This window comes from Lates calcarifer, linkage group LG19, assembly GCF_001640805.2.
Source record: "Lates calcarifer isolate ASB-BC8 linkage group LG19, TLL_Latcal_v3, whole genome shotgun sequence".
Lineage (NCBI taxonomy): Eukaryota > Metazoa > Chordata > Actinopteri > Centropomidae > Lates > Lates calcarifer.
The window spans coordinates 2,575,429-2,598,901 of record NC_066851.1 but is presented as its reverse complement, the minus strand read 5'-3'; the positions used below and the strand labels follow the sequence as shown (position 1 = coordinate 2,598,901).

Here is a 23,473-nt window from a genome sequence, read left to right as displayed (position 1 = left end):
TCATAGCCACAGACCACCACATGTTATTTATATAATATTATGACTAAACCACAAACTTAAGCTCAGACTGTGCTTGTAATCTTACTTTGTGCTGAGAATTAACATTAACACATATACAGTGTCTGTATAAGATGTAATATACAGCGAACAACCTAATAATATCACAATACCTCGGACAAATATTTATGCATTTAGAAAATTTTTAGAAACGAAACCTCTTTATCAGCTGGATTATGTGACACAACAGCCTCTATATGATGGAAACACTGTTTAAATATTCAAAGCTGTCTGTCCCTTGAAAATAGGTATTCACTCACATTTAAAGTACACAATAAATACAGCTCATATCAAAATGTTAGAGCAACCTTAAAGGATGCTGTGGAGAACTCACTGTGTGAGTCTGGCAGATTGATTACAACACTGGTTCAGTCTGACCTGTAGTTAAACCTGGCAACTAACGTGAGCTTGACCACACTTTCTGAGGTAAAATATGACTGCTGGTCCCAAGCATCCCTCTGTTTTTCAATGTACATTTTAAAATGTTGTTATATTGATGAGGTCACACAGGAACACGCTGGTACAGCTGTATGAACTGTGTTACATTTGTGTTTCAGTAGAACATGAATAAGGCCACGAGTAACACAAACGTCATTACTGCTTTATGTAAAGTGAAGTCTCATTGCTGTAGTAATGTAACTGAGCCACATTGATCCCGTGTTGTCTGCCTCCACCTAGTGGTTGCTATGGTAAGTGTGAGTGAGTGAGTGTGGAACGCACAGTGAAACATACAACCACTACAAAAGGCAGGGACAATTCAAATCTATTTCTATTGCACAATACATTTAAACAGGAAATACAAATACAAACGTACAGTACTGAGCAGAAGGTTAAGGCACTGCAGATGTTGTGACTCTTATCCTTCATCAGTAGCATCAGGGAGGTGTCTGATCAGTCCCAGATTAATTCTGCTGCAGGACAGTGAGTCCAATCACACAGTCAGCTTCATAAAGAACTGTCCTCAGAGACAAGAAGAACAAGGAGTCCTGCAGTAGATGGTCTGACCCCCACAGAGTCCTGATCTCAACATCATGGAGTCAGTCTGGGATTACATGAAGAAACAGAGGACACTGAGACAGCCTGAATCCACAGAAGAACTGAGACAACTTCTCCAGTACAGGTGTACTGAGGAGAACTGGAGCTGTGTTAAAGGGGGTGGGGTGGGGGTGGTGTCATAGGAAGTACTGATCTGATTTAGGTTTTTTAATCATGGGTTTTTGTTGTTTTTTTTTTTTTACCTTTAGTGCCTTAAACTGCCTAAAACATTTGCACAGTACTGTATATTGCCTGACTTTGTTGTCGTTAATCTCCAATCACAAGGATCGATAATTCTCATCTCATTCAAAAACAAAATGTAGAAAACATATATGTGTATATACATGTGCAAACACATCCTTATCAGCGTAAAAAGAAAAGCATTTGTCCCTGTATTAATGACTGTGAGACAATCTGTGACAATCACTGAATTTTTAGTGACAATGCTTTACATTCAGTTTTCAGACTGTGATTTGTGTTGTGTTACACAAAGACAATAAAACCCTGCTACAAGGACAAGTTAGAATAAATGTAAATGCTGTGTCATACATGTAGGAATCTATCCAAAGAGATCTTGCTAAGGGTCAGTGTAGACATGTAGAAATAAAAGAGTTCTGTTGTTCTGCTGATGTTCATATAGTGTCAAAGTATTGATATCTCTATGAGCAATGCATGCATGCAGAATAAAGCACTCAAATTTTTAACCAAAGCTGTAAATGTTTAGCATGAATGTCCATGTCTAACATGGTGATGAAGTAGGTTCATAGAAGTAGCAGTATGCAACATGACAGGAGTCAGTCCAGTGATAAATGATGGCAGGAGAAAACTAGTAAAAATGAGTAATACAAAATAATTAGCTCTGTTTCTACATTGTTTACATTCAGCACTTGGGATATAATAAAACTGAGAAGATAAACAACAAAAAGGCAAACTAAACTGCAAAGTCAGATAGTACCATAAATAACACTCCCCCTCATCAGGTAATCCCCAGAATGCATTTCTGCAACCCTCAGTGTGCAGGTAAATCTGAATGGCAGCATACTGCCTGGAGAAAGATGGATGGTTTGGTATATTTAGTGCAATGCCTCATTCAAAGTGATAACAGTGTTTAGGGTTTTGAACTTTTATTGCTGCAAGGTTCAAATACAAACCTTTAAGACCGGAAGCAAGAACCTTTGCTAAAGAGTGGTTCACTGTGGCTTCAAGAGGCAATTACTCACAGTACAGGAAAACAACCACATTAAGTATAGAGCTGGGTCACTCCCTATTTTTGCCCATTTTATTCAAGTGTCAAACTCTCACTGAGAAGTTTTCACACTAAATAATGTCCTCAAAAATCTCCACAACTGAAGGAAAAAGTAGAGTCTGAGATGCACACTACTGCTAACACATTCCCAATGCCATGTTTTACTTCAGAAAATTACAGTTATGCATCATTACACCTTTACAATGACACAAAACAGTTCTCTTCCATAAATGTCAGAAGTGTTGTCCTTGCTGCCATGAATGTGTGTGTGAATGGATGAATAAGAGGCAAAGTGTAAAGCACTTTGGATTAAAGCTCTGCATAAATGCAGCCATTTATAATTATTATTTTACCTATCCAACCAGCAGAGTGAGAGCCAGATTTTTATAGCTTTTGTTTTGCAGTGCAATTCAGACTTATTCTGCACCCACAGATATGCATGTTGTTTAATATATTATGTGTCATATTATTCTATATTCAGATATATTTGTTAATACACACGAATCAAAATCAATATTTGAAGGTTTAAAAGACCTCATAACAAATTATTATTATTATTACATATCTAAATATGAGAGAATTGTGTGTGGTTTGGCACACTAAATAAATGCATAATAAATAAAGACATAATAACTATGATAGCTTCACCGGATATCCAGATCTATGCAGGCCTCTGACAAATGTACAGAATGTTATGGGTATACTGGCAGTTTGTCTCTGTCTGATGGGGCTTCCACACACACTTGGTCATTATTTCCAGTGGGGGGGGGGACTAAGCTCTTCCAGGCAAGAACCTTAATTAGCAATGTGCACTGCTCTGGTGTTCTGCCAGGTTTAGCAGCCCAGAGTCCAACCAAACTGAACTTTGACCCCAAATACGCTGACCTCTAACACATGTTCAAAAAGCATCCCAGTACTGATGGGAGGCTAAAGTTCAAAAAGAGGAAAATTTCAATACAGAAATTCCCTGAGTTAAACAACTCCACTTTGGAGGACGTTTTAGTCTTAACACAACTTGTTTAAAAAAAATCTAAAGAATGGGAGAAAATATGCAAGAGGATTGTGGTAGAAGCATCATAATACTGTTAATACTGTTCAGATGTCCTTATATCAGCGTTATTGTTATTTATGTTTTACTGTTAATTTTACCAGCAAATTATTTTATATCTTAAATTGGACTAGTTTTTTTTATTTTCTCTTCCGTAATTATAGCCCTAACCCGGGTTCTGCCCAGTGCGGCTGCAGCGTGTCGGGCTGGAGGTTGGGTGGGGGGTGAAAGTTCACCATCATGGCTCTCATGTATCAGGTGACAATGTGGGAAAGTTGGACACCGCGAGCCGCTTAAATCCAAACCAAAAACAAGGCTAAAGGAAAAGAAAAGAGCATGACGAGTGAGAGAGTGTCGGCTGTGAGCGCAGAGGAAGAGGAGGACGCAGCTCTGGGTTATTACGACGACGAAGACGACCTGGAGGCGTTTTCAGACGGAGAACTGGGCTGCGAGGACGGAGGTAGGCGGATATTTGTGCTGCGGAGGAAGGTCACAGGGGTACACGGTACACTTTCACTTCGGCTCAGCCTCGTTTACAGTCGGTGTGTCGGTGCAGTGTACTGCTTCTAACTCTAGCTAGCCCGTCCTCTGGTTAGCTAACATTGGCTGAGGCTGCTTCTCCTACTCTGTAGTGCTAATGTTCCCTCTGGGTCGGCTGAGAACTTTATGTAAGAGTTAGGCTACTTAGTGTACAGAGGTGGAGGAACGGAGTAATGGAGTACACTTTAGGTTTTCTAAACCGACACGTATCCTGCTGTCTGACAAGTATTACATGTAACATATGTGTATATACATTAAGGTAACTTTATTACTTCACTCTACTTTATTCAGGTTTCTGTCATAGCAGCTAAGCGCTGTAATGGGCCTGTTACCTGCTTATCATGTTATTTACGTAAATTATTTACGTTTAATAGTTGGTGTTTTGTGGAATAAGGTTTACCTGAGTTTTGTTAAATGACATTCAAACTCTATCACAGCCATTTTATATTTGGGGGCTAAACTGACCTTCATTTTCCCTTGCCATGGCTTCAAAGCCAGTTTTTTTTTTTTTTTTTAGATGTTTTGGTTACATTGAAACACTGTATATGCTGCAGACCCGGTGCAACAGAAGCAGCACTGTTGAAAGAAATTGACAATTGACAATTGAAAGAAAAGATTCACTTTTAAATCTTAAGTGCGTTGAAAAAGAAACAGTTGTCTGAAAGTGGAGCTGCTCATAGGCTATTATGATATGGATTTGCTGCAAAATTCATTGTACTATGTACAAGATGAACCACATTAGGAGCACATGATGTAAATTTGTTAAGCACTAAACATCATCTTAAAAATTTTGGTTAAAATTTCTTGCGGCTCACAGTCAAAACAATCTCGACTCCACATCCACTTACTATGTTTTTTTGAGTGTTCACGCAGGCTCAGGTGTAATCCTGTGACCTAGGGTGGAACTTCGGTCTGTTCCTAAATCAGGATGTTCAAAGTCAACTCAGACTCACCTGGTATTCTAATTTCTAATTTTTTAATAGATATCTGTTGTCTTTATAAACAAAATTAGTAATATTTTTTTCTTCAATACACCCTACAGCTTTAATAATAGCCTACTCTCATCTTTTAGATATACAGTTTGTTTCTAATGCCTATGTTTCTCATCTGGGTTTTCAAAACACCAGAATTCACCAGATGAAATAAAAAGTGTGTGTTCTGCTTGTAATTCAAGTCAAGAATTCAAGTCATAGTGCAGCATAGCGTGTCTCTTCTCCTGCTCTCACACCGAAAGGCAGTAGAGAGGGTTTTACCAGCACCTGGCTCCAAAGTAGTTAAGATAACTCCTTCAGAATTCAGCACCAGAGCTCAGAGTGTCAGAGAGGTGAATGGAAATAAGTCAAACTTATTTTCCATGTGTTTTATTTTTATTTGTAAGGTTTGAAACTGCTGCCAGAAGCTGTCTCATATTCAGTCATAGTCAGGGAGTTTGAAGGTATAGTAGCAACATTTCCACAGCATTCACGAGAGTGGCACAGTATTATTGCAATTGCCCAGAGGCTGAGTAGTAGGTAAACCAGGACTGAAAAGCGCAAGGCAGTAGGCTCTGCAAAATAGGGCAATGTCTATAATCACCATATGAAGTGACAGTGTGAGAACATTTTTAAATGCCCTTGATGACTATTTTCAGCACAGTGATTGTGTGTTTTAAAGTGGCCTTGATGCCCATATTACAGTGTGGGGGTAGGTGACCCTGGGGATGAGGTGTTAGGAGGTGCCAAGGAGTTTAGGGCTCTGACAGGTTTGGGGGAAAAGACTATTTCAGAGCCTCACAGTGCAGTGTGGACAAACAGACTGTGTGTGGGGTCCTCTACAATGGCAGAGGCTCTATGTATGCAGTATGTTTGGAGGAGGGGGACTCGGCTGACCTCAGTATGCACTGCAGGGACCTGTGTTCCTGTGCTGTGCAGTTCCCAAACCACACAGTGATGTTGCTGGTCAGAACGCTCTCCAGAGTTCCCCTGTAGGAGGTGGTGAGGAAGGGTGGTGGTAGACTGCCTCTCCCTTGTCTCTGCATGAAGTTCACAGGTTGATGTGCCTTCTTCACAACAGCCCCGGTGTTGGCAGACCAGATGAGGTTGTCTGAGATGTGCACGCCAGGGAACTTGGTGCTTCTGATTGTGTCCACGTTAGAACCATTGATGAGCAGTACCCAGAACATGCCAAAAATACAAATACCCAAGTTACGGGTGTGGGGATACCCAGAAGCCCCACATATGGGGATTGTGGGTAACATAACCCACTCCAATGGCATCTTCTTACCAGAGACACATCATAGATCATATTGACCCTTTTCTCTCTCACCTCCTCATTTCAAAGCTTGCGGTTTAGTCTGCCATCTGGAACAGCACAAGATGTCTCATCTGCCCTCTCTCTATCTCTCTATCTGCACACACACCCATTCACACCTACATAACACACACACACACACACACACACACACACACTTACACACACAAACACACCACATGTGTTACATGTCTGCTGGGGTGCCTTGATTGACTGTAGTGTAGTTGTTTGTGGCTGTAGTCGTAGTTAGTTATCAGAGGTTGTTAATTTAAGGTAATATTGATTGATTAATATTGCTATTGTTAATAAACCATGTTATAATTTAAGCAGTCACTGTTTGTGATTATTTGTGCATAATTGCTGTAATAACAGCTGTATTGGATGGTCAGTGCTCAGATTCCACCCTTCTGTGTTCACTTCCTGAGTGATAAGTATTATAGGCGAACACCCATGTGAGATTGTATTCATGGCTGGTCTCTGGTAACAGGGTAGTGCCCTGTCATAATTAATTCATATTAATAATTTTAAGAATATAAACAATTATCCTATTAATAATAAACTAATAGCTAAACCTGCTACTACCATTTACAACAGGGACAACACAACAGTATGTCCAGAACTCTGCTCCCAGGCTTCCTACACGCACCAAGCACGGGCAGCATATCACCTTAACCCTCATAAATCTCTACTGGCTTCTGGTTAGGTCACGCATCACCTGCAAGATTCTTCTCCTCACATATAAATCTCTCAATGCCCTGGCCCCTCAGTACCTGTCTGACCTCCTTCACCCATATACACAGTCTCAGATGCTACGATCCTCAGCCATGGGTTCTGCTTTCTGTCCCTCACACTAATCTTCGAACCTTTGTGGACACAGCCTTCAGTGTGGCAGCCCTCACCCTCTGGAACTCTGAGCTTTTAAGAAACTCCTCAAAACTCACCTCTTCAACAGGGGCTACAGCCTCTAACCTCTTTGTTTATTTGCTGTGTCCTATGTCTGGGGTTTTTTCATTTTTGTGGTAAAGCATCCTTGGGTTTCTTGAAGGGTGCGTCGATTTATAGATGGAAGTTATTATTATTAACAAGCTATTTCAGTATTTTTACTACATTGTCTTAAATATCATATCACAAAATTACTTTTTAAGGTAATATTATCTTGTATGTGTGTCATCACAGGTGGTTGCCTAATGAGGGTTTACACACCTAATTTGTTGTGTTTCTGTCCTTGCTGTGTAGTGTTGGGCTTCAGTGATTCTCTGAATGGAGAGGTGAAACCTCGTATCCTGTTGATGGGTCTGCGGAGGAGTGGAAAGTCTTCCATCCAGAAGGTGGTTTTTCATAAAATGTCACCCAATGAAACCCTTTTTCTGGAGAGCACCAATAAGATCTGCAGGGAGGACGTCTCCAGCAGCTCCTTCGTCAGCTTCCAGATCTGGGACTTCCCTGGCCAGATCGACTTCTTCGATCCCACCTTTGACTATGAAATGATCTTCAGAGGCACTGGAGCGCTAATCTTTGTCATTGACTCACAGGTAAGGCCACAGGGCCTTAAAGTCTTTGAGGATTCATCATGACCCTGTTATGACCTTGCTGAAGTGACACTGTTATTACAAAAGTAATACAGTGAGGTGAACGGGGTTACAGCCAGAGATTGTTTCTCACATTAGCATTCATGGCAGGTGGAGTTTCCTTGTTAACCTTGATTCCAGAGTGTAAAAATCAACATGGCTGTCCTCTGAGGGACAAAGTTTTTTACTGGAGAGACTAACTGACCTCAGATATCCATCATGTTTCTTGTTACTTTTCAGCAGGTTTAATGTTAAATTAGCCATTTATTGTTAAAGCAAAGAAACTTAACTTAATTAACTTTTCCTCTTGACAGGATGACTATGTGGAGGCTCTGAGTAGACTGCATCTCACAGTGACCAGAGCCTACAAAGTCAATCCAGACATCAACTTTGAGGTGTTCATTCACAAAGTGGACGGCCTGTCAGACGACCATAAGATTGAGAAGCAGAGGGACATTCACAAACGAGCCAACGATGACCTTGCAGATGCTGGCCTGGAACAAATTCACCTGAGGTTGGTTTTACCTGCAGTTTTTGGAGGGTTTTTAGTTTCACAATATGCCTGGAATAAATATACAGTAATACAACCATGTTTCAAAATGGTATACAGCTGTTGTATTCAGACAGGCTATTAAAAGAACTATTATTAAGACTATAAAGACTATTATTAAGTTTGGCTTTTTAACAACAAAAAGATTTTTGTAGAAGAATGTGTCTGTACTTAGGACGTGAGTCTTCACAAAAAGTACTGTTTTGGTACCTGTACTGAAAGTCGGGTATTCTATCTGTGCTAGTGCTGAAAATTTACAAGAAACTGAGCCCTAAACAAAATGGTTTCTAAAGTATAACTGAATATGCTCCTTAAGTTTCTCCTTAAATTGTAATGAACCATAATACTACTTAGAAATGTGTCTGAAGACCTTGAAATGTCCATCTTTTGAATGGTCACAGTTGCCTTGTTTTCTGTTTATATCTATTGTAATGTAGTTTGTTATTGAAGTGTAATACTATTCTGATTCTGACTGATCTCCCTGCCCTCTGCAGCTTCTATTTAACCAGTATATACGACCACTCCATATTTGAGGCTTTCAGTAAAGTGGTGCAGAAGCTCATCCCACAGTTGCCCACGCTGGAAAACCTGCTAAACATCTTCATATCAGTGAGTAATCCATCTGCTGTGGCACACAGCCAGGCTGACACTGGAACATGGAGAATGTGTCTGGCCGGGCTACTGTAAGCCAAGCAGTGCTACTGAATGACCTAAGTTTATCTGAAAATGATAATGATGAATGATTTCCCCACATTTTAATCATTAGGTTGGACTTAGTATATTACATGTGCATGTCCTCCTGCACTTTATAATCAAGACACTAGGTGGTAGTGATACATAACAGATATAGAAGTTACAGTGCATGAATGCAGACATTGTATGAAATGCTACTACTGAATTGTAAAAGAAGCATTCATTTATGAAAAAACCAAAGCCTATAAACTACTTTTGACAATGCCTTCATCACTGACTGTAACATGCCTTTGGCCACTGCACTACCAAGGTGGCCAAACTCCTATGGTTCTACTTTCTCACTGATTCTAATTGATAACTGTATTGCCAAACACCCCATTTATGTTATATACACTAATCAGCCACATGTAGGTGACTGGTTTTAATTTTGGCTGATCAGTGTATGTCATACTATATTGATAAACTTCTGCTGATATTATTCATTCAGTAACAGGCTTTACACATTACAGTGGAATTCTTGCTTGTTTTACTGTCCAATGCTAATTCAGCTGCCTGTTAGATCAGCTTCAGTGTCACCTGCCATGTGAATAAGTACATTCAGTGAGAAGAAAAATTAAGTGAACCCTTTGGACTGAATTTATGTATAGATTAGTATTAAAATCTGGTCAGTTCTTCATCTAAGTTACAATTAATGAACAAACACAATCTGTCGTAAATAAATAAATAACACATAATCCATTGTATTGTCCATATTAAAAACATCATTCAAAAATTCAAAAATATTGCAGGCTGGAAAAAGTACTGCTGTGTGCTACTGATGTGAACCAGCCCTAAAAAAAAGGTCTCAGAGATACAATCAAGAATTGTTGATTTGCATAAAGCTAGAAAGGGTTACAGGGTCATCTCAAAAAATTTAGATAAATGGAGATGGTTCTCCCTAGAAGTAGGTGCTAAGATGACTCTGAAGAGACAACACAAGAGGAACACAGACGAAGCTGCTGCTCTCTGCTCCATAAATTGGGCTGCATACAGTTAAACTTAGCATGAATTTATGATTTATTCACACTGTATGAACCACTCTGCCTCTCGGTCTATGAGCGTTGCAGCTGCTGTGTCTAAATATACCATATGCTTGCTGCTCATATTCCAAGTAATTTCTGAAAAGGCGATCCATTCCTGATGTTTTGCCCTAGTGACCTCATAATGGGGGCTGCTGACATCGACAGCCAAGATGGGTCAAAGCCTGTCCACCACCTTATGTGGTGGTGCAGTTGTAATGTAATGCTAGCAGCAGAGCTGTTTGTGTATAAAGGTGCTAAGACATACACACAGTGAAAGAAAGCAGAGGAGAAAGACTCCGCTGTAAATGTTTTTGGAAAAAAACATGGGCTTGTAAGCTGGTGATTATTTCAGAGGTTACGCTGAACACAAATATACTGCCTGATGTTTGTGACTGAGTTTTCATGAGCAAATATAATAGCTTCTGTCTTCTTTCTCTTTTAACTGAAGGCAGCTGTCAATGTTAATAGCATCCAAATATTCATTTAAAATGGACAACTGATTGCTCTCATCAAGTTTAAAAGGCAAAGCTACTGAATATCGTTGGCAAAAAAACTGATGCAACTATACCAGTTAATGATCTGTCCAAGAGCAGCATATGTAAACAAAACAATGTAGGACCCAGAGCAGAGCCCTGTGGGACACCTCATGCCAGAGCCACTGTGTCTGACATGAACTGACTGATGGAGATCAAAAAACTCCAACCAGCAAGACAGGGTGAAAACCAATCCATGGCAGACCAGAGACACTGACACCACCTACAGATTTTGCAACCAAGAGAAGGGGCATCAATGAGATATCTTTATCCACTGCAGTGTCCTTTGTACAGGGTACAGTTACAAAGAAGCAGGATTCTCAGGTTTATTGTGATGCGACTGGCAAGCTTCCCAGCTGAGCTGAACCTTTGGTGCCATCACCTTATTGAGAGTGTTTGATCATAATAATTTAGGTAAAAAAAAGAGTAGGGTTAGATGTCGGGAGTGATATTAGTTGAGAGAACAAAGTGAGGTTGGTTCCCCCCAGTTCCTCCAAAGATGTTTTGTTTTTTTCACAACCTGAATATCCTTCATGTGATTTTCAACATGCGTCAGCCTTCCCATTCGTCTTTACATTTTTCTGTCTCTTGTACTTTGTCCTGCAGTGCCTGCTTGGCAACTATGAGAGACTCCAGGGGGCAAGAGCGTTCCTCCTGCCACTGGAGTCTTTCCTTGTCCAGGTCTACCTGGATCTTGATAAACTTTGTTACAAGGCTGCTGGTTTCTTGTTTTTTCTCAGCCCAGAGATGGGTCTTGTCCTCCTCCCACTGGCATCAAGACTTGCATTATTAATTTCGGACATTTCTTCATCCCTTCTGGCAAGGCATGTCTTAATCTCCTCTTTATTCTTGGTGGACCGGCATATTTGGCAAATAACCAAATTATTAGCTGGATCAAGCTCCGGCTGACTCCAGAGGTCTCACCCGTGTGGCTGGAACTTTCTCTCCCTTTTCTTCTCATACTCGTCATTCTCCCTCAACTTGTCCGGTGACTTTCTGTTCTTTTCTTTATGTGTGTTGTTGCTCGGCTTTTGTGTAGGAACCAGAGGTTTTAAAAACATTTGATCATTTATGACAAGAAAGAGGAAAATTGGCGGTAGAAACTGATGACGCAGCAGTGTGCAGTTAACATGCTCACGACAGGAGGCGGCTGCCTTTCACACTGCACAGACACTGCACAGAGATAGTCACATGAAAACCACTGGCACATAAATTGGTAAATAATGTGAATAAAATATGTCCATTTTATTTATATTATTTACTTATTTATGTGTAATGCAATGTTTCATTACCCCAAGGCAATGTGATCTTGTGATCAGATCACATGTTAAGACCAGTACCACAGAACACAGAACACAGTACCACCAGGTGATTCAAAAGGGTTCTCTTAGCTTCTGTTGCCAATGTAGTGTATGATATTTTCAATATACTAATATTTTCAGTGTACTGGACTTAGGACTACAGCTAATGATTCTTTTTATCTTTGATTGATTGATGGAGCATTTTGTGTATAAAAAGGTAGAAAATGGTGAAAAATAATTTCCTACAGCCTGAGGTGTCTTCAGATGTCTTTTTCAATCTACTATCTTTTAATGAAAAATTAAAGGATTTGATTAGCAGAACAGTGCTCCCACTGCACCATAAAAACTGCTCAGAAATGTCTCCAGGAAAACGACAAAGAGCCTAAGGTGTTGACCTGGCCTCCAGGCTCCCCAGATCCCAATCTGATCCAGCAGCTTAAGGATACACCAGAATAAGTGTACATTATGCTGTACATTAAAGTGATTCAGGTCTAATTAATCACATCTTCCTCTCTTGGTTTGATCTGGGCATTGCGTTTTTTAGCTGTCAGATTTAAAGTTTTAAACTTTAAAATTACCTGGACATTAAAAGCTCTGCTGATGAGTTTGGTCCTAAATACATGTGACCTGGGTCACAGTACATGCTAATGGAGCCATCTTATGAGCATTATATTCTACTTTATATCTCAAGATGTATTCTTTATTTGACTATTGTAGTGCAGGAGTGACACTAGAAGCCCATTTATACTTGTGACAACCCTTTTCAAGATGTTGTAATTAGGGGGTGATGCAACCAGTGGTTTGTGTAAACAGATGTAACTGAGCTTCTAAACATGTGTTCATATCTAAACATGTCAAACATAGGTTGGCTATAACATGTTGTGGACACCTGAGGCTGCTGTTACTGGTGTCATGTACTTCTCTTTGAGTTTAATCCTCCCTGTGTAACTGTGAGTTGCTGGTGTAAAAAGTCTCTTCACTGTTGATATTCTGTGTGGCTGAAATGAGGTTTTGGGTTTTGTTATAGCTGTGGGAAAATATTGATGAGATGGACTGTATGCTGTCTGTATGATTGGCTGTCTGAGACATATTGGATAAAAAGAGGGCTACACTGATTCACCACAACAGATCTGAACCACATTCTGTGAAAACATTAAGGATCAATATGGCAAAAGGTATTCAAGTATCTCTCCCTCTCTCTGTGCTTGTCATCTGTTTTATGTACTGTATACCTGGGGCACCACCAAGTAATTACTTCTTTAAATGCAACTGAAAGTCAGTTGCTGTTCTTTCTGTTATAGCCTGCCCTGTTTATATAGACAGAGAAATTCTTAGTGTGGCCAATTAAATCATTTCATTGTAAGCATGTGAGCACAAGGTACATAGGCTTATATTGGCTGACAGTGAGACTGAATAGGGCTGGACAATAACATTATCATTCATCCCATTTTAACAAAATCATGTAGTGATGATATAATCTTATGCTATTCTTACATTATTAATGTTGTGATGATGATTTCAACCATATTGCCCAGTCCACACACTGACTAACAACATGATACAGCTGCAACAAAACTTAAAAACTTTATCTACAATCATGGGCAAAAGTCTTGAGTTGCTCCTTGGCTTTCTGAATGAGCTACCAAACAAATGTAAAAAGAGCACTGCTACTGTCACTTTGCAGGTTAGATAATTAATTAGCTGGTCAGCTGTGGTACACTGAACAGCTTCAGAATTTGGCTGCAGATATAGATTCAAACATTCTTTGTCCTTGGCTTGTAAGCTATGGTTACCAGCGCAGGATGTTTACATTACATCTCGGTGCCCCTCTCAGGTCTCACCTTATTAGACGCATACACTAGCCCTTCTAATGTAGCTCTTAAAACATTTTTTCTTCATTTTAGTGATAGAATATCAACAGTGAATTACAAAATGGGATTATTTGTGATGTGATTTCAGTTGGAAGTAAAGAGGGCAGAATGCTACTGAATAATAGACTATTGATGGTTAGGTTTTATGCACAAATCAACCCATGGCAAATAATGCTAACATCAGAATCTAGTGGTACTTTCAAACTACATAGACTCTTCATCTGTCTTGGTGGAGGGCAATAAGTGAAGCCATAAGATGTTTTACATACATGGAGATCAGCCATTTAGCATTGACAGATGGATTACACTGACTCTGGAAGTGAGGTAAAAGGTTGAAAATACATTCTTCTTCTCGACTAACTGCCCAAAAGCTACCCCGTGCATTCTACTGTCGATTATTTACTATTAGTGTTGCAGGCATAGTATTTTGTATTTGTAGTTTGTATTCAGTACAAAAAGTGCCGAAATTTCAATGTACAACTCTACCACTCAAAATCCATCCTCTGTAATGTAATTCAAGACCTGAGCCAATGTGATTCAGCTGCATCTCACTTTGATAGGAAATATTTTACTCTTACTTGTTGGGGAAATGCAACAATGTAAAAATGAAAAAGAAATAATACAGTAACACAAAATCAACAACAAAATCAATGTCAAGATCATTCCAAAAAAAAAAAAAAAAAATGTAATCAACAATTCGTGAGAGAGATCAGTGTGTCAGCTTTCTGTGGGAGCTTGTGTGATCTCTGTGATGTGATTTTATCTCCAGCAGCTGCTCACTGTGGGTAGAGGAGGCCTGCACATAGAGATATGAAAAGATCAGCTCTGACAACAAAGGATAAATGTCTGTCTTCATGCACATCCCCACAGAACAGGTCCTCACAGGTCATTAATGTGGCATATCCCTGTTTATTATATTAAAGGTTTTCACACACTAATGTCATATGTTTAACGGGTATTTGGTCGTACACCAACATATTGGACATACTGAAAGTTTGACCTGATGATGGAAGATGAAGAGTCAAGGGATCACAGAATTATTACAGTGTATCCTGAACTGGCTATAAATGTAAGATTTATTTACTATATCTACTATACCGTGAACTACTGTGGAGGCACTGTTTGTTTTGAGGATTACTATTGAGGGTCCCTTATACAATATATACAATATAATACATGATTAATTGTCATGGTAAATGTGTGTTTAATTATCACAAGTTACCTTGCTGGCATTTTTTCATCTCAGATATTATTTTTAGTTTGTACATGTTGTTCTCTGTAGGAATTAAACAGCAGAGCAGACTGTCCCTTGAGAGAGGCTGGTATTTACGATTTACTGCCTGATCCATCCACCTGAAATGAATTAGAATGACATTACCTCAACAAAGCAATTTTACACTTAGAAACTACTCAAAAAGCACATTGTAATATTAGGGATAAACAATATGATTAATATCTCTTGAAAAAAACAAGAGACAACTTTAAAATTTAGCTGTATTTTCCTCACAAAGCTTAGTGTAATTTCTTCCTCAAAACCTACAGCAGTGAGGGGTGGTGCTGTGGAGTCTCAGGTCCTCAGGTTTGAGCCACAACCCTTTGTTTCTTTGTTCTTCAAAGTTTCATAGAGTCAGAGAAAAATACTCAAAGAAGCCACTGGAGATGAGCAAAATCTGATGAAAGATAGTTTATTGAGTAGTCACAGAAATAGTAACACTCAGTAAACAAGGCCCCCCCTGTGCAGACTAAAGGAAAACCCCTGAGAGCCTGGTTTTATAGTAAATGAAGGCTTCACAACAATACAAAACTACAGTAATGTTTATGTGTTGCAAACTTGACACCTCTAAGCACACCTGGCCCCCACAATGAGCCTGGCTGCACACTTATCACTCTCCCCTCCAATGCATCCTCAGGCTTCACAGGCCTACTCATCAACTGATACTTCTACTTCTAAGGCCTATTCACCAATATTTTAGAAAAAAGGAAGAAGGCCAGCTGGTGGTTGTATAAAAGGGTCATTTTTTAATTTAAGGTCAGGTCCATAGAAAAAATGTAAAAAAAACAATATAAAACATAGGTAGGTAAAACATGTGGGAGACTGCAGAACAGAGGCTAGAATGTCATCCACATACTCACTTCCTCACTGTGAATACACCAGACAACTACCTGCTCTATTAACACATCAGCCCAGTCAGACATTACACAGACTTTCTATTAGTGAGCTGGCAGAGTCTGTTTAATGTCAGGTCTGACTGATTTTGACATATGTATTCCCACATGCAGTTTCTCCCAGTAATGTCTGTAAACGTTACAGCGCATGTGTGAAAGCAGCTTGTAACAGAATTTAAGGGTTAAATGTAAAGTCTCTTTTCAAATGATCCATAGATAGACATACTTTGACCAATGATAATAAAATATTAAAATATTAAATTAGCCTGCACCCAACCTGCACCAGTAACATTTTGTATGAGCAATGGATTAAATGTGTAATTAAAAGAAATTAAAAAATTAAAAGAACTTGTTTACAGTGACCAGTCCCCTTAGCGCTACAGAACTCTTTCACCTCCTTAACCGTAGTGTTTTGGTGCTACAAGCCCACAATTTTACTGTTTTAGGTCACTAACTGCTCTCTTCAACCTGGTTTCCAGCAGCAGCAGTCAGCTGTTTTCAGTGAAAAGTACTCTGGTACTGGGTTTTCAGTGAGGCTAAATCCCCATCTGCAAGCATTGTAGCAATGTTCTGTTGTTTTAAGATGCTAATAATGTTGCACAAAATCAAGTACCATTATTTAAAATCTCAAAATTAGTTCATCTGAATTTCTGTGTTGTGCACGTTGAGGTGTCCCTTCATGTTTTGTGGTATTCTTCCTAGTGATTTTGTAGCCACAGGCTTTCTTTCCCAAAAAATACTTCTCAATCTCTTAGCAGCATTATATTTGAAGTGGGTCCAAATGTGAACCTATTTTTTCCCAAACATTACTGACATATTCTCTCATGTCACCATATGTTGTCTGATCTCCTACATCCAAAGTGCATACAGTTGCTCCTACCCAGTTAAAGAAGGATTTGAATGATGTTCTTTTTCACACTCTGAATTTCACTTCTATTTTCAGCAATTATATCATTGATGAATATGTTTTGTCATTAACTATAACTACACCAGGATTTAACTAAAAACATCCGGAGTAACTGGCTGCTGAAACTGAAGCTGTAGCTACATTCCAGTCGAAACCCCAGTGTTCTTTGGTTCCTGCAAAACATTTTCATTAAAAAAGGGCCAAAAGGTCCAGACCTACTAACTGAGCCATTCGTAGTCCCCACAGCAAGTCTTTGAAGGGTTTCAGGATTAACTAACTGGGATGGATACATAACCTAAATTCTTACTCATCCTGTTTCAGTTTGTGAAGAGAGGAGCAGAGTGGTCAACTGATGAGTTGGATCAGATAGTGAGAGAGACTGCAGGACAGACCAGGCAAACATGTAGTGAAGGTGAGCTGGGAATGCCTGGCTGAAGCCCCTGTCAGCAAGGGCCTTAGACTAGGGGCAGAATCCAAGTGGGCCATGTTCAAAGACTCCACTGTGGAGGTGGCTTGGAGTTACGATCAGAGAACCTGATGGTGGACTCAACAGTGAGGGAGGCTGTGAAGCTGAAGAGGAAGGCCTTTTGGGCATGGTTGGGCTGGGATTCTCCCGAAACAGCAAATGGATACTGGCAAGCCAGAGAGATTGCGGCTCGAGTTGTCGCAGACACAGAAACATGGGTGTGGGGAAACTATGGAGACTTTCCTTTGGCCTCAAGGAAGCTCTGGTAAACCATCAGATGATTGAGGAAGGGAAAGGAGGGCTTGGCCAAGACTATGTTCAGCAGGGGAGGAACACTGTTCCCTCTGACAAAGGTCATAAGACTGTGAAAAGGAAATGTGTCCTCTGAGGAGGAGGCACAGTTTGAAAACTCAGCAGAAGCTTCACTCATATCTCTGGCAGAAGTCTCTGAGGTAGTCAAGGAGCTACTCAGTAGAGGCTTGGGACATTGCTGGGCTGCCATGGCTGATGTGCTCCAATTATTAATATAATACTTCTCAGCCTTATGCCAGGGGGCAGGAAAGTAGGCTCAGACTATTTGTCTGACCTCAGATTCAGGAGAAACAATGTAGATTTCGACTTGGGTGTGGAACAGTGGAGAAACTCTTTACCCTTGCAAGATAATCCAGTCTACATGTGTTTTGCAGACTTATAAAAGGTTCAAGCATCTTATCAGGATGCCTCCTGGGCACCTTTCCTCAGGACATTTTCTGGGCATGTCTAACTGGTAGAAAAACACCTTGGTAGAGTCAGAACACAACTGAGAGACTATATGATGGGAGCTCAGAAATTTTGCTGAATAGAAGGACACTTTGACGCCCTTGTTTAACCTGCTGCCACTGTCACCCCACTCTAGATAAGGAGCAGAAAATGGACAGATGAGTGAAATCCATTAATGTAACTTCAGATCCTTTCCTGACTAGTCGACGCATATAATCAAGACCATCTGTCATGTAAATTGAATGAAAGAAAGGGATTTATCAGACTGTCAAAGGACATGGTTTGTGTGGAAGGATAGTACACTCCTTGCATGTAGCCAAACATTTAATGATCACCCAAAGTTGGCATGGTAAATTTCAAGACTTGCACTTAGTTCCTCTCTTCTTTGTGTCTGTTTTCAGAACTCAGGTATTGAGAAGGCCTTCCTGTTTGATGTGGTCAGTAAGATTTATATCGCCACAGACAGCAGTCCAGTGGACATGCAGACATATGAGCTGTGTTGTGACATGATTGACGTGGTCATTGACATCTCCTGCATCTATGGGTAAGCCAATAGATCAAAAATCATAACACTAGCCATGTCTGTTTCCAGCTATCAAAAGAATTAAACCAACTTCTGAAGTCACAAAATATTTTTGAAAAATGTATGCAACTTTATAAGAAATGGTGTTGACTTCCTAAATGTCACTCAAGAATTGATTTATAATGGACAAGTTAATCTTCCTTGACAGATAATGTTGAAGATGAAGAAATACTTTTAGAAACAAGACATACTATATTTGAGGCTTCAACATGTTATCAAAAACAGCAAGACACTGCTATGCAAACTATTGGTCATGTATTAAGCCTACACTGGACACATGATGTGTTTCAGAAAGTCATTTTAACCTCCAGCCGTAGGAAAAAGAGCTGCCCTTCAAATTCTAATTTACAAACATGTTTTCTCAGCCTGTTTTCTAAGCTGTAGTTATCTGGTGTGATGCTAGCATGGCAACATTTTTAACATGCTTACAATCAGTATCTATCAGGGTTTCTATTGACAGTTTTGCATTGTTAATCAACTGAATCTGCAGCTCTCCAGTCAGTTGTTAGTCTTAAGCCAGGGCATGTGACATGTCAGTATTCCTGCTAAATAGACCTGTGTTAAGTTCATTCCCAATTTATCAACACAGACACATGTCACATCAGAATTAGTGGGTTAGAGAGGTTTCAGGCAGACAGTTCTCAAATGAATAACTTTCATTGAATGAAGTGTTTGAGGAATGTTTTTCAGCTTTAGAGACTTTGACATTTGTCTGGTTTGCTGACCTCCCCTCACATTAACAGCCACTTGCTTTAGAAGCTGGTTATGAGTGGCTTAAAGCCTTGGGAGTGATGTGCTTTAACAACTTTACAAGGTGCAGTAACAAAGTAATGTTTTGATTGACAAATTATAAGAATCAGAAAATGACAAACTCATAAAAAGAAACTCATAAACATAGGGAGGGATTTTGAATGTACAATTTATAGAGGAAAGAAGTAATAAAAGGATTATATAGGGATAAAAGGCTGGAGAATATTGTCAGCTCATATGGTAGCTTGTAATTCATCACTTTATCTGAAACTGTATAAATGACCACCTTTGGTAAGATGTGTGTCTAATAGATTATAGCCTTGGGGGAATGAACATAAAGCTAAAAAAAGAAATGTTCGTAAGTCACACATTTATATTAATATATATTATATTAATGGGTTAATACATGAATGTATAAATAATACAATATTAGACAATAAAAAAACAGTGTAATCAATGCTCATAGTTGTATTAACACATCTGCAGAAATGGATATATTATATCAGAAAGGACTGAGGTGAGTAGATGTTGTTGAGGTGCTTTCAGATAGCAAATGATTGATGTTGTGAGTCAGTGTCAGCAGGCCACAACGTCATCTCCATGGCTCTTGGCTACCTCTAGTCCTACCAACCGGTACACCACAGGCTGCTACCATCCACTAACCACATTACAATATCATCATACAGCTAAGTGGAGCAAGTTGTCGTTTGAAATAGAGAAGATGGTTTGCAGTGTGACACATTTAATACAGCAAATTTTGATAACAAGTATCACTAATGCTGTTTATTATCCCAGACTGGATAATCAAACGTTAATGCTGCTATTGCTGCTATATCATTTCTTTACATTGATCTGTCTATTCTCTGCTGATGACTCTGATAAAGTAAAATGACCAGCTGGGGCAGTACATTGAAAAAGTTGGACCCTCCACCTCCTCACTGGCTGCAGCTGACCTCTGTGCTGTGTTAATGAAAACAATCGAGGCAGCAGCAACCACTCACTGTCTGAAAACACCTTTATACCTTATCAATCAATACCAAATCTACTCAGTTTTCCAATTATAGATAACACATGTAACACATAAAAAGTTGCTTTACGTATTGTTCCTGATGACAACCCTTACATACAGTGGAGGTAATGCCAATGTTCTTAAACAGTGTCCATGAGTATAGAATTGCTCAAAGTCTAAGAGAAGCGTCAGAGCCTTGAGATGAGGCAGTAGTTATTGGAGTAACTGAAATCACTGCCCTTGTCAAGGTGAAGAATGCTGGGTAGTTTCATGCCTCACAAACAGTAAATTGGCATACTGGATATAATTGCAGCACAGAGCTGAATGTGAAGTAAAGCCCAAAACACACACTCTGTACCTTGATTCCAGAGTGTGATTCCCCCAGCAGAATATAGATCAGATCCTCTCCAACCTGCTTTATATTCTCACTTCAATTATCACTCCAGCTGGGAGTGTAATTAGGTCCTAATCCAGATCTGTGGATTCTTAAGGCCAGAGTTCAGTTAGAACCTGGAAAGGGAATTAGTGTGCTGCTCCTGTATCGTGAAGGAATCAAGGGGCAGCTTCTCAATATTAATCTCTGAATCAATATCAAAGGGAAAATATGTCTGAAACTGTTCACACGTTGAGTGAAATAAAATGATTAAACACTGAAAATCAAATGAGACGTTATATCAGGCACTTTATATCAAACATATAAATAATGTTGGTCAGGTGGTCAAAGAAAGTACACCCCTTTTTTCATCAGGGATAAAATTCCTACTGAAATGTTTTGTCTGCTCTGTAAATTACTTGTCCTGTGCCAGAAAAAATAATTTGAAACCAAAAAGGAGACATCTGTATTTTATATTTTTTGTCACGATAGTGCCTCCTAGTTTTGTATTCTAGGTAGACTGAGACTTTATTTGGGTCCAGCCAATCTTGCATAATGCAGTAATGTCAGCATCATATCATAGGCAGAGTAGACCTTCCCACTGAGGCAGACAGCAATTGCCACGCAACACAAGAGCCACAGACTGTGAACAACAACCCAGTTTAGCCTTCCTGCTAAAGTTTGCTTCTTATCTAACTCACAAACATGAGCACACGTCTTGTCCTGCACCGCAGCTTGTTCACAAATATTTACCAGGGAGAAATGCACTGAGGTGTGCCAGATAGCTGCAGCACATTAAACAGCACGTAAATGTCTGTGAATGTCGTTTGGATGCTGCTGTGCTCCTTACTTTTAAAAAGAAAAAAAAAAATGTCTGCCTATGACACGTAGCTACAGCACAAGTCTGTCTGCTTTGTTTGCTTCGGTCCCTGCAGTGGAGCACCAACACTCCTGCAGCCTCCCAGCTACTGTCAGTCAAACACAGTTGGACGCAGGTATGCCTGTCCAGCCAACTGAGATGAAAAGGAGCATTTCTGATATTTCCCAAAAAATACTTTTTCCCTTCTTTTTAACAACACAAAGCTCTTAACAAATTTAGAAATAATATTTGATGACAAATAAAGATGAAAAAGTGTGCTTTTCAGTTGGACTTAAATTGTGCCACTGACAAATATTTTATCAGTATTTTACTGATAAACTTCAAAGTTCATCTATACTAGAAACTTGGCTTACATAGCTATGTCTACACTGGGAAATAAATGAACTCACATATTTAAATATATTTAAATAATCATTATATTAAAAAGAGTCATCCATCATATTTGATAATGATTTCTATGTTGTTTCCTACTCATCATGAGTATGCCAAACTGCTGTGAAGTCATGTCTGATTAAAACTGTAGAAATCATATATGATCTACATGATCCATTGTCAGCTCTCACTTTGGTTGCTGAGCTAACATTTAGCAGGATAATGATGGATGGATGAATGGATACAGAAACCAGTTTGCAATGCACATTCATCAGATAACGGTTTTATTTTGTAGTTTGGCTCATGAAATTGAGCATTAGTCGACTACAGCTAATGAAGTGTAAAAATGAGAAACTTGCTGTCAGCATTGATTTTGCTCTTGATATTGTGTGGGACGATTTGGCACAGTGAGGTGACAGTGGTGGGTCATTTTATGTTTAAAGGGGTCACTGAAAGTGCTGGGATTCCGTGGGAGTTTGACAACTATGCTGATTTTCTAGAGAATGGACCAATGTTGGCATTAGTTAAATATTTTACACATAACATTCAGGCTATACATGCTTCACAATACCTGGCCAAGCTGGTAGCACAGCCGTCTAAGATGTAACCTTGGTCTCTGTGGTTAGGACCTTTTCCCTTGGATTCATTTGTGATTCAGTTAAGGGGACATAAGGTGATGTGTCTGAAGGGTTTTTTCTCACCAAGGATAGAGAGGAAACTGGTAAAAGAAGAAGAGTGGCAGGGAGAAGAAAAGACTAAGACTATGTAAGACTATGTAGTATACTATATGTACTAATTTTATTGTGGCGGTGGAATTATAGCATTATTATAGTAATGTAAGTGAACTCCAATGAAGATTGCTGAAGATGCTATTTTAAGAGAAAAACTTTTTTTTAAAGGAAAAAAGTTGATAGTGTGTTTCCTAGCAACAGCAGATTTCATTTGTCAGTCATTGTCATTGGGAACACCCATTCAGGGGCTTGAGGCTCAGACATCGTGTTTACAGATATATCCAACAATTGTTTATTTAAAATGAAAAAAGTAATGTAATGACACTGCATCTATATGTATGTGGATGTTGTATCATCTATATGTGTCTACTGTAGATGTATCATTATAATATATATTCCCTCACAAAAAGTAAAGAGAATTCAAATTTTAGTTTGACTTTAGGCCTGCAAATAAAATTCCCTTACATCCTAATTTGTCATTAGGCTCTTAGTCTCATTGTTGTATTTCTGTCAGCCCAGCTGACTGATATGGCCTATGTGGAAAAACACATGTAACCATGAAATCCTGTCATGGAATGCCTTGAGAATATGTCACCTGGTGCTAACATACATATATTAGATATATCATTCAAGAAAAATAAGTATTTGAGAGAGAAAGGCATCTGGACAACTACTCCACATGCTA

The 23,473-nt window shown here is 39.3% G+C and overlaps 1 protein-coding gene across 2 annotated transcripts in view; it reads left to right on the top strand.

Moving 5' to 3' along the window:
• Positions 1-3,576: 3,576 nt before the first annotated feature.
• The window catches only part of rragd (ras-related GTP binding D), a 36,179-nt gene continuing 16,282 nt past the window's right edge, over positions 3,577-23,473 (top strand). The window contains exons 1-5 of one of the 2 annotated variants that reach the window (XM_018697690.2): positions 3,577-3,846; positions 7,452-7,747; positions 8,098-8,297; positions 8,828-8,942; positions 18,492-18,634. In XM_018697690.2, coding sequence (XP_018553206.1) covers positions 3,723-3,846; positions 7,452-7,747; positions 8,098-8,297; positions 8,828-8,942; positions 18,492-18,634 — 878 coding nt within the window. In that variant the 5' untranslated portion in view covers positions 3,577-3,722. Of the gene's footprint in view, positions 3,847-3,916; positions 4,186-7,451; positions 7,748-8,097; positions 8,298-8,827; positions 8,943-18,491; positions 18,635-23,473 lie in introns of those variants that run through there. The other variant, XM_051078267.1, reaches the window with a different exon arrangement.